The sequence below is a fragment of the Thamnophis sirtalis genome, unplaced genomic scaffold (assembly GCF_051295495.1).
Source record: "Thamnophis sirtalis isolate CommonGarterSnake01/CBP01778 unplaced genomic scaffold, rThaSir2_p1.2 scaffold_4, whole genome shotgun sequence".
Taxonomy (NCBI): Eukaryota; Metazoa; Chordata; class Lepidosauria; order Squamata; family Natricidae; genus Thamnophis; species Thamnophis sirtalis.
This window is the reverse complement of record NW_028261384.1, coordinates 90,504,216-90,516,966: the sequence shown is the minus strand read 5'-3', so window position 1 is coordinate 90,516,966 and position 12,751 is coordinate 90,504,216. Positions and strand designations below refer to the sequence as shown.

The following is a 12,751-nucleotide window of genomic DNA, read 5'->3' as shown; positions in this document are numbered from 1 at the left end:
TTCATTCTTGAAAAGCTGAGTATTTCCTGCTGGTATTCATAAATGCACATTATTTCTACATCCTGCATTCAAAGTACCAGTATCTCTGTTAAAAATTGCAAAATTTGGTACAGTACTTTTCTGGTGTAGCGGTCCTAGAATGGCAAATCAATGCTATATGTTTAAAACAACCTTTTTTATAAGTCTATGCATCCATCAAAGACTCTCTTTTAAGAAAACTAGCTATTTTGCTACTTCTAGAAGAAGCCATGTGCTTTCAAAGTATTGGCTCAACTATTCACTATTTTTACCCTCTGTCTTATGCATTAAAGTGGAAAGACAGCAAACACCCCATTTTTAAAAATGATGCTGAAATTCTACAAAACAGAATCAGCAGCTCTCCAAATGTATTGGATTACAATCCTATTGGTTACATTCAGTATGATTAATGAGAAGGATTATGGGGGTACCATTTTAGAAATGGAAGTACCAGTTTATCTAGCCTTCCCTTTCTATAAAACACATATTTAGTTTTCTCTGTCCTTACTGCCCTTGCCAATAAGATGCCACCAAAGGCAATATACATTGCCTTCTATATATAAACACAAGCTGAATATTAAATCTTGGCTGATTTTTTTTTCAGTAAAACAAAAATTAAATATGCACCTAGCCCCCGAATTTGGAGTAATAAGAAAAGCAGCTTGGGAGAAATTTACATCATTTAATTAGAATAATCTCTGCTAAATACCAACACTGAGGTAATTTCAAAACAACATTTTCTTAAATAATTTTTGGAATACAGATTTTTCAATAGTAGAAAACATAACTGTTCTTATTCAAAACTCACATTTCTCTGATATGTTAAATTTGATTAACTTTGAGAAGAAAAAGGATACTATTTATATATTAAGAAAAAGTTCACACTAAGCGGGAGAATATGGAATAAAAATAAGATGACTGAAATGTAAAATAGAAATATGATGTAAGATGTATATACATAATAGAAGATGTAAAGGGAGTGTGGGGGACCAGAACAACACTTTGTTCTTAAAAGTTAAACTATGTAACAAAAAAACCTTTCACATTTCTCAATTCAATTTTTTCAAGTTAGATAGAGCAGCATGTTGGTATTCATTTATACGTAGGCCTTTTAAAATATTGCACAAAACCAATTTCTTGTATTTATTTTGTACATTGACAATAAAGGCTATACTAAAAAAACTTGGGATCTTCTAAATGAGGGAGGCTTTGTGTGTGGTGGATGGAATAGTCAAGGCAGATGTATCCTGAATAATTTGAACATCACACAAAAAAGATGCCTCTGTCCAATTTTGGAAAAAAAACCCGTCCTTCCTCACATTGCCTACCCTGTTTGTTAAGTATCCCCAACCATTATGAATTTGAAGCAGCTCCATTTGCTACCAAAAATGGGTTGAATGCATCTAAATTTGGACACAACCCCATTTTCTACTTAAATAGCTATTAGATTACTGTAAAGCCAATTTATTCAGTGACTGTATCACAGCAGTAAAAAAAATGGCAAGCACTTGGGATAGTGTAATTGCTACCCATTATTTTTAATTCAGATTTTACTATAGCTTGAATGAAGTAAAATACAGAAAGCCATTTTCTAATTAGATTAGATTAGATTAGAAGTTTATTTGTATGCCGCCCTTTTCCCTGGGGGGACTCAGGGCGACTCACAACCCAAAAGGGAGGGGGAGACAAACTTTTAACTAATGAGCATGTATTGCATTAAATCCAAACTGTTTTACCAAATTTTGCAAATATTGTCAGCTCATCACCATAATAAATAAAACCACAACCAAATAATGAGCAAACTCAAAAAGCTGATAACTAGTTGTTTTGTCTTCTTATTAGGAAAGAAGTAAAATTTCCAGTTTGCTGTATGGAGCCGAAACTCTCCTTCAAATGATCTATGTATTTAATTAGAACAGCCTGCAGTTTCACAAGATTAAAATTATAGCTCCCAAGTAGCTTCCTGTTATTTTTTTGCAAGCAATATATTAATAGCAGGACAGGAATTTAAAAGATCAAGGAGGAAGACTGACCTTGGACACTGCTAAAATAAATAGATTTGTTAAAGTACTTTTTTTCCCATCATTTCAATTTCACAATCCCTCACTCCTTCTCACAATAAAGAATTTCTGGAAAAACCATGTTGTACATCACATATCTTTAAAGTAACATTTCCCACTTCAAAACAAAGGCAAGTATTTTTAATTCTGTTTATATTTCCCTTAAATCAAGAAGATGTTTTCCCACCATTTGAATACTGGTTCACATTTCAAGAAAGCAGGCCTTTCTTTGTCTCAACAATAATGCAACTTGTTTAACTTTTTTCTAAACTTTAAATTGTTTGCAGGATGAAGAGGTGATGAAGTCATCCCTAAATTGGGGATAGGCAATCTACATTTTTAGACTATAATTCCAACCAATGGAGGTCAGTAATATGTGGGTTGCAGTATAAATTATCTAGAGAAGTGATGTCTAACCTTTTCGGCACAGGGTGCCGAAAGCGCACACGTGCACACCCATAATGCAATGTGTGCGTGCCCCCCAGTACATGCACGTGACACCCTAACATGTGTCCCACACATGCACAAACAAATTTGCATCTCTGGCATGCGCCCCCAGTCCTGCCTAGCAGAGACCTAAAAACCAGCTGGCTGGTGGGAGGCATGCGCGCATGTGCGACGGAGCTAGGCTGGGGCAATGGCTTGCATGCCCGCAGAGGGGGCTCTATGTGCCACCTATGACACATGTGCCATAGGTTCGCCATCAGAATATACCCAATTGCTTTCCCTACTTTGTTATATCAAATATATGTTTTAAATTAACTATCAGGTACATGAAGTTTTATTTTCACAGTGGTTAAACTCTTACTTTTTTTATTCAGAAAATATTGTCAATTCCAGGCACTTTTTTCTCGGAAGACTCTTAAACTGAATGTAAGGTTATATTCTAGAAACAGCCGGTCTGAAATTCATTTTTTTTTTTGTTCACTCATATTCAAGGATATTCACTACAGGAAAAAAAAATCTGACTACATCTGAAGACATATTTCACTAACCTGGTGTTTAATTTATTTGGCTGGGACAAGAATGCAGAAGGGGTTACATCTGTTCATGACAGTCATCCAGAATTATCTGTTCCATAATTCAAAATAAATCAGCCACCTCTATGAAATGTGAGAAAAATGCTTTAGAAAAATGTTGAAAACTCTTATTTGATTCCTTTTAATATAAAATGTATAACTGAGATATCCAATATACAAATACAAAAATGTGCATAATAAAAAGGTACCATAATACTGTACATACAGTGTAAACTGTTTTAACAAAAATAATTAAAAAAAATCCCTGGGACGTCTGCAGATCTGGAAGAAATATGAATTTTGTGAGCAGAACTACTTTTCTGTTCTTTTGCACAGTACCATTTAGCAGCACGAAATATCTCTGAACTTTAGCAAGTCCAATTATTTTTTTACTAGAAATTATTTCGCACCCAATTTGCTAGGTATGATATGCTACAACAAAAAAGGTAGCATTTCCTGTCAAGTGAACAGCATCAAATCCAAACAGAAGTTTTCCCATCCCCCGATTTACTACTGCCACTGCTCTTGTTCGAGCTGCCTCTAGGCTTCTTCTCCTTGGAACAGGATGGATTATTCTGATTATTATATGCGTGGATGGCAAGATCTAAGCGTTCCTGAGCTACTTTGATTTCTCGCTGGATGTTCTCCAGTTCAGTGGGAATGTTCTCCTCGTTGCTGCCATATTGTTGTTCTTGGGCAATATTGGCTTTATTCTGCTTATGTGCTATTTTGGCATTAGACAATTCTGTGTACTGTATCTGCTCAGGTTTCATGGCAATATTGTATCCTGGAGGAGCTGATGGGGTATTCCAAATAAAAGGATAATGATAGGTTCCTGAATCTTCTAGCTCCTTCCGCTTGTTATTCAATGTGTCCCGAATGGTGCCAAATCCCAAGTGAAGCATTTCCCAGATGTTTAGAAGTAAACACAGACCACTCACACCATACATGATGAGCAGGAATATGGTTTTTTCTGTGGGTCTTGAAATGAAACAGTCAATAGTATGGGGACACGGATTTCTGCTACAAATGAACGCTGGACTGACTTCAAATCCGTAGAGTAAGTACTGGCCTATCAGGAAGCCAATTTCAAACATAGTTCTACTCAGCAGTTGAAAGATGTAAATCTTCATAAGCCCATCTTCTCGGATTCGCCTCCGACCATCATGCTTTATTTTTGCGATGGATGGATTTTGCTTGTTCTCTCGTTCACTCTCTACCTCAATCTCTGGATACATCATTGGATCTTCCTCATTATCATCTTCTGCTTCTTCTAAACCTCGGTGTTGTTTCCAACGCATTTGAAGAGGTTTGCTTCGTAACTTCCTTTCTATTTCGCCATGTTCCACTATCCGAGCTATTTTGTGAGCAGCATAGCCTAAGTACATTACTGAGGGAGTAGAGACTAGGATGATTTGAAATACCCAAAACCTCACATGAGAGAGTGGGGCAAAAGCATCATAGCACACATTTTCACAACCTGGCTGTTCTGTATTGCAAACAAACTTGCTTTGTTCATCATAATAGATGGATTCCCCTCCCACAGCAGTGAGAACAATGCGGAATACAATCAGCACAGTCAGCCAGATCTTCCCCACAAATGTGGAATGATTGTGGATCTCCTCAAGTAGACGGGTCAAGAAACTCCAACTCATCGTGGTCAAAGATGTTTACCTAAGAACAAGGGAAGGGAACAGAGAAGGTTTTAAATATATTCTTTTCAACAAAGGAAAAATATGCCGGCATTGAATACGAACAATAATGATTTTACAATTTTCTAAATTTGCATCCTGTTTTATCTTGAAATAAATGAGATAAGTTCTAAAAATGATTCCATTTAATATTTATTAAGATTTTATATTGACATGATTTATTTCTACTTTTGTTAATTTGAACTTGCCCAAGCCAGAACATATTTATTATAAATGTTCCATCATATCAAAAGCCCCAAATTCAATCATGTGACTGTGGAGGGGGATGATAGCTGTCAAAACCTCAAATCCAGGTCGCAAGTACACTTTTTGGGATCCATTGGTAACTTCAAGCAGTTGCTAAGTCACTGGTCATAAGTTGAAAACTATCTGTAATATTCAGTTTCCAACAAAGCCCAGACAACCTAGTAGTACATTTTAAAATATGTTTCCACTGTTCAATGTTATATGTATATTTTCCCTGAATTTTCCTGAATAAAATATACATTCTAAAGTTCTATGTAAAGTTTATATTTTAACTGAATAATACTTATTCCATTTTCATTATCTAATTCAGGCTTCCTAAACCTTTTGCCATCATGCCTCTTTTCAGTGTAATTTTAATGTACACACTTCCTCTAAAAATTCAAACATAAAATAAATACAATGAACAATGAAAAGAATACAGCCAAACCTGGAGGAAAAGGGATAATAACAATATGCAACCTAAAAGATTCTTCACGCATCCTCTTTGACTCTGTCTGCACTTTCCCAAGGGAGGCAACTCAGTTTTAGAAACTTTGATCTAATTGATGCATTTCCTGAAGAAAGTACGCATTCTAACTACAATGAACTTGCATTGTAACAGTTTAAAGGCATGCTTGCCTTCAGCACGTATGTTGATAATTTAAACAATTCTCCCTTACATCTAAAGTATGACATTGCACTTTCATCCCATTTTCTTAACTTGAATATGAAACTTAAATGAGAACGGCAGTGCTAGAATTTTCTTTAAGCTGTGACAAGAGTGAAATCTATTTAAAATCAACATAAAATAAGCAAATATGTATGTGTCACATAAAGAGCAGAAAGAAATTAAGCAAGAATGTCAGTTATCAGTGGAACTAGTAAAACAGCAAATCGAGGGAATATCAAATCACACAAGATAACATCAGTTACTCTCAGACTTAGTATTGATAGATTTCCTATTAGGAAAGGAAGAAAGTCGGGAGTAAGTCCAAGAGCAGCAAACTTTATCTTTAAAACCTATGTTTTTAAAATTCAATTTCTGTAGATTCATTCAATCTCTGCATGCGTATATACTTGTTCCACTAGGTGGAAGCACCTAGTTGATCTCAGTTGATCTCAATTAAAAAAAACAAACCAACACTTGGCCCAGAGTCCTAACTTAATTTGGTGATGATCTGACCAAATATTAATTGGGATACGAGATCACCAAGTAATGTTAGGACTCTGAGCTATACTGGAAAAATCATCCTGGAGGAAGGCATGACATATATTGTCAAGAAAACTACATGAGCACATCCACAAAGCCAATAGAGTGGAATTCTATACCAAAGTTATTCTCAGATCTAATGGCTTTCCTTGCTGTATGTGGAAAAAAAAGTGGTGAAAGATAAGATAGGAGTTCAGATTTTACTATATTTTTTTTACTAGTAAAGTTTTAGTTGAAATTTTCCTGAAAATAATGCATATTGGATTCTCCTTTTTCTAAAGTTTATTAAAATTTGGTAGTCCAAAATTGTTCCATTCACATATAATCTGGAGGTTATACTGAATTCAATGGAATGTCCAAGTAGATTGAGTAGGATTGCATTTGTATGCATTAGAGTCACAAGTAGTTTCAGCAAGGTTTCAAATTTGTGGAATATCCCATTTAGCTCTCTGTTAAATCATAAAATTCATCATTGTTTAATTTTAACAGAGAGATGAAATTCAGCAACATCTGGAAAATAATGAATTTCTCAATGTACTTCCTTTAAAAGCAGCTGGGACTAAAATAGATGACAGCTAAAGCACGTATTTTTTGCCCAATAAAATATATGAACTTACTTATTTGTATGTTTATCAAGTGGAATTTAGTGGAGTTTCTAAATAAAGGGGATGACAAATTCTCTTCTCACAAATACGTAAAGTTTTAATTTAATAATACACTGCATTTCCACATTTTGTTTCAAGATCCATTAATAGGCTGAATTACCTGTAAAATGTTGTTGTTTTAATTATGTACATTTAGTGAGATATTTACAATTGTACTATAGTCATTATATTTTTTTAAAAAAAGCTATATTAAAGATTGTTTAATAATGGAGAATTCCAACCCTCCGAAATGCTTTATGATATAGCATATGACAAGCTAAAATAGACATATGATAAACACATGACTGCATTTTTTTGTTTCCTATTTTTCCCTTTAAATATTTCTGCAGCATGGAGAATCAGTGTGATTAAAACAGAACAGCAAGATAAATATACATCAGTGATACATCACTGTACTAAGTGATAACTACCCACAAACAATGGAAGCATGGACATTGTCTTTCTCAGGAAGGATATTTTCATCTTGAAAGTAGCAGGGAATAGAAAGTTCAAAAGAAAAATATTTTCCTATGCCCCTTAATCCTTATGTGATTTATACTATCCGCAGGCCTTGAAGGAAACAAACTGAGGCTATTAAATGCAACAAGATGTCTAGTTTGGTTTTATTGCTCTGGTTATTTTATTTTATTCCATTTTATGTTTATTTTGGGGCTGCTATCCCCTGGCAGATCTTTTACATCAGCAATTTTTTGATGAGTGGAAAATAGGTTCTTCCAGGAAGGAAACAGAATGAAGACTGGGATATAATATTCATATGGCTTTGTTGCAATTTGTGGTGGAACCGCACTCGTGACCCGTCAAAACCGCAGTCCACTAAAGCGCGCCTGATCAAAGCGCGTACGTGACATCATCAGCAGCGCGACAAATAAAATTAAAAATAAATTAAAATAAAATAAAAATTAAATTAAAGCAAGCCGATTCACATAAAGGTAAGGGTTAGGTTTAGGGTTAGGTTTAGGGTTACGTTAAGCGTTAAGGTTAAGGGTTAGCGTTAGGTTTAGGGTTAGGTTAAGGGTTAGGTTTAGGGTTAGGTTAAGGATTAGGCTTAGGGTTAGGTTTGGGGGGGTTAGGGTAAGGTTTTCACGTTAATTTTAAATTTACCGCTCACAGCGTGCCGTTTTCGTCGCGCTGTGATGATGTCACGTATGCGCTTTCGTCGAGCGCGCTTTAGTCTACTGCGGATTTGTGGTGGAACCTGTTGCACTTACTGACGACTTGTAGTAAGCTGGAGTAGGGGTGCTGAATCCATACTGGTTCTATTTGATCTTTCAGCAGCTTTTGATACCATCAACCACGGTATCCTTCTGGGGGCCTGAGAATGGGAGGCACCATTTTTCAGTGCCCCCCCCTCTCCTTCTGCTGTTATGTGGTTGCAATCAGTGTGGATGGGAAAGGAGCAATTTAGCTAGAGGTCAGTGGTGTCCTCCTCTTTTTAAATAGCTACATGAAGTTATTGGGTGTGGTTATTTGTTGGTACATGGTATCATCAAAACATTGATAATACCCAGTTGTACACCTCTATTCCCAGCCGGCTGAGTGAGGTTAACATCCTATCCTAGTATCCAGAGATTGTGAGGAACTGGATGGGGATGAACAGGTTGTGGCTCAGCCCTGCCAAGATTGGGTAGTAATGGGTTTTAGATCTTCTAGATCTGAGAGTTGAAGTGTCAATCTTTGGCCCAGGATGAGATAGCAGGGCTTTGTTCAGACTTGGCATACAATTTGGACAATTCTGGATTCACAGTTCTGCTCAAAACGAAACTATTGTCTGCGGCCAGGGGAACTTTGCTCAACAGCCTCTTTATGTGCCAGTTGTAACCATTCCTGGATTCCCTAGTCACCTAATTCAAACTATTAATTCAAACTACTACAACTTATTGCCCATGTGGTTGCTTGTGAAGAACATCTGGAACTTTCAGCTGGACCAAAATGCAGCAACTCAGGTAGTTATATGCACAACTAAATTATACTCATGTATACCACTACACCGCAAGCTGCATTGGCTCCCACTGGCTTCTGGGTGTGATTTAAGTGCTATCATCTTTAAAACCCTACATGGTAAAGATTGGGTTAGTTTTGGGATCAAGCTCTCCCACAACCTCTGCCTGCTATAGATAGGTCATGCTCCAGATTTTCCCTGTTTAAACTCTACCACCTTGCGGGACCTGAACCACCTTCCTAGTAGTGGCCCCTGTACTCTGGAATGCTTCCTCCCACCCTTGATATAGGACAGTCTCAAACTCTGCTGACCTTTGGGAAAGGGTTGTAATAACCAGGGTTCTTCTGCAGGCATTTGGATCCAGTTGAACAGAGTTCCTTTTTGGTTGTTTTTATTGTTATGCTTGGCCAGCATTTTTTATTATATATTTATTCAATGTTTTATGTTAATTGAGTTTTTCCTTGATTATTTCTTGTTGGTGTATGGCACCCACAGTCACACTGAGTTGGGTAGCCTTACAAATCTAGTAAATAAATAGATTTTCTGTGGTGTGGAAAAATGTAGAAGTCACATTAGAAATGACACTACATAGATGCTGTAGATAAAAAAAGAAATCATTTCATAGCCATGTTTGGAAGTACTTTGCCTTCAGAACGGAGCAATTCACATGTACCTTCTAAGAAAGCCCAGGTAATTTCTAAGTCAAGTGTCAACATTTTTATATCAAAGTGAGGATTTTGGAGTAAGACACTATTCAAAAACAAGAGTTGTTGATTAATAAAATTTTAAAATTCCTTGGGCTCTTTTATTTGTAGTTATAACCCTACTTCCAAATCAATTATGAAGTACTTAGAGGAGAGAAAAATAAAAGTTTTGACAATCCCAGACTTGACTGTTATTGACAATCTGTGGGGAAATGAGGATCCACACAGAAGAGCAAAAGACAGCAAGTGACAAAGTGAGCATTGCAACATTAACACTACCCCTTTTATATTTGCACAGACATTCTATGCAAATACATAAGAAGTGGACTTTGTGTCAGGAAGTCACATTTTGTTATGAGCATTGCTGGCTGAGATGTAGAAAGATCTCTACATAAAAACATGCAAGGAGACCTAGGAATAATTTTGTGTTTGTTTACTGGATTTATATGCCGCCCTTCTCCCAAAGGAGTCAGGGCGGCGTACAACATTAAAAAACCACATATTACAAAAGTTAAAGAGGAAATTAAATAAAGTATCCAAAAACAAACCCAATTAATATTAACAATAAAAATTTAAAAATTAGATTAAAATTAACAATTAAATTAACCATTTATTTTATTCTGTTCATGCTAGGCCGGCTTGTTGGAAAAGCCAACTTTTTAGGGCGCGTCGGAAGGACCGGAGGTCAGGGATTATACGAAGCTCCAGGGGCAGCTCATTCCAGAGGGAAGGCGCTCCCACAGAGAAGGTTCTCCCCCTGAGGGCTGTTAGCCGACACTGTCTGGCCGACGGCATCCTGAGGAAGCCAGTTCTGTGGGATCGCACTGGATGGTGGGAGGCTACTGGTGGCAGTAGGTGGTCTCGCAGGTACCCTGGGCCTAAGCCATGGAGCGCTTTAAAGGTCATAATTAGTACCTTGAATCGCACCCAGAAAACAACTGGCAACCAATGCAGGCTGCCTAAAAGGGGTGTAACATGGGAGCATGTAGGTACCCCCATGATAACCCGCGCGGCCGCATTCTAGACCAGCTGAAATCTCCGGGTGCTCTTCAAGGGCAGCCCCATGTAGAGAGTGTTGCAGTAGTCTAGGTGAGAAAGTACGAAGGGATGAGTGACTGTGCACAGAGCATCCTGATCCAGGAAGGAGCGCAACTGACGTACCAGACAAACCTGGTAAAAGGCTCCCCTGGTCACAGCCATCAGGTGTTCTTCTAAACTAAGCCACGTATCCAGGACTCCCAGATTGCAGGCCTTCGCTGAGGGGGCTAAAATTTCTCCCCTATCATCAAAGATGGAACAAGATGCACAAATCGGGATGATGGAAACCACAGCCACTCACTCTTGGAGGGATTGAGTTAAAAGTTAAAACAGCTGACTCGGATGTCTCGCCAATGGGAGGCAGATTGAAATCCCCCAGGATCATAAGCCTGGGGAAATCAACCACAATCCGGCTAACACATCCAGCAGCTCTGGCAGGGCCAATGAAACGTAGCAGGGAGACAGGTACGTAACAAAAAGGCCCACCTGAACTCCAAAGCCCCATTTCACAAAAATGGACTCACACCCGCCTATCTGAGGCACAATGACTCCTGAGGTCCGAGACTTTCCCTAATAACCACCACCACCACCCCCGCCCCTGCTCTGGGCTCTCAGCTGGTGAAATGCCTGGAACCCTGGTGGGAATAATTCATTAAGGGGAACACCCCCCCCCTCATGGCCCAACCAGGTCTCCGTAATGCACGCTAGGTCCGCTCTATCTTCTTGTATGAAGTTGTAAATGAGGGGAGCCTTATGTACCATGGACCTGGCATTAAGTGACACCAGTCGGAGACCAGGGTCCTGTAATCCCGAACACCCGGGGGTGCGAGAATGGCGATGAGGGTCAGAACGTGCAATCGCTCTTAAACAGCGAACCTGCGTCACCCAAACATAATTTGGCCCTCGGCCCCCACCATATCTGCCTCTCCCACAAACAATAGAGATGGTAAACCCCCCAATGGAGTGGCTTAATGTCTTCCCTGGAATCAATCCTTCCCAGCACTCCCGACCTGTGCCCATTAGTTAGCTCTGGCCTGTGCCCTGGCAGATTCCCCCCCCAAGCCTGTCTGAGCCCTCCAAATCAACCCCCACCCCCCTTAAAATTTGATTAAAAAACCCCTGTAAGAAACCCCTAAAAAGTCTCTTCTTCACATGCCACCTCTCAGGATCCCAAAATCCATCATCAAGGAAGCGTCTTGATAGGCAAGAAGGTCATTCCCGGGAAAGGGGGAGTTCCCGAAGGGAGTAAAGTTCTGTCAGTATAACATAGAGGATAGTGTGGCATCAACCAAACAGGATGACATCACAGGGAGATGGAACGGGATGACATGTCCACGGGGGGGGGGGGGGGGGCAGCCAACAGTTTTCAAATGGGGTAGAGGGAAGCTTATGTCCATCATAGCAATGGCCGGTGTTAGGGACAATATGTAGGAGTGACGGCCAGATGTCAAAATCACAGCAGATGATAAACTGCGAGGTGGTGAAGCAGCCAGTGATGGCGGTGGTGAGGACAGCGACAGCAGCAGCAGCACCAGCGGCAGCTGCTCCAACAACTTCAACAACTCCAACAGCTAAGCTCCGTCCATGCCCACCGCACTCCATCACCAGGGCCACACTTTGTATTTTTTTTGTATTTGTATTTATTGGACATTTATAGGCCGCCCTTTTCCCTGAGGGGACTCAGGGCGGCTTACAATCAAAAAGGAGAGGGAGTGTAGGACAATACAAAAGAAATGTGAACAAAAATAAATTAAACAGTAAAACTCAACATTCACTCAGCATTCGGGAGGGGCGAAGTAGACTTATCCCCAGGCCTGACGGGCTAGCCAGTTCTTGAGGGCTGTGCGGAAGGCCTGGGCGGTGGTGAGGGTACGAATCTCCACGGGGAGATTGTTCCATAGTGTCGGAGCCGCAACAGAGAAGGCTCTCCTCCGAGTAGTCGCCAGTCGGCACTGACTGGCGGATGGAATACGGAGGAGGCCAACTCTATGCGATCTGATGGGACGCAGGGAGGTAATTGGCAGAAGGCAGTCTCTCAAATAGCCAGATCCACTACCATGGAGCGCTTTATAGGTGGTGAGTAGGACCTTGAAGTGCACCCGGAGATCGACAGGTAGCCAGTGCAGCTCACGGAGGATCGGTGTTATGTGGGCGAACCGTG

General features: G+C 39.4%; 1 protein-coding gene across 3 annotated transcripts in view; it reads right to left on the bottom strand.

Moving 5' to 3' along the window:
* Nucleotides 1-3,210: 3,210 nt before the first annotated feature.
* Nucleotides 3,211-12,751, bottom strand: part of GJC1 (gap junction protein gamma 1) — a 33,063-nt gene continuing 23,522 nt past the window's right edge. For all 3 annotated transcript variants that reach the window (XM_014076433.2, XM_087713369.1, XM_014076431.2), the window contains exon 2: nucleotides 3,211-4,771. In XM_014076433.2, coding sequence (XP_013931908.2) covers nucleotides 3,571-4,752 — 1,182 coding nt within the window. In that variant the 5' untranslated portion in view covers nucleotides 4,753-4,771 and the 3' untranslated portion in view covers nucleotides 3,211-3,570. The remainder of the gene's footprint in view (nucleotides 4,772-12,751) is intronic.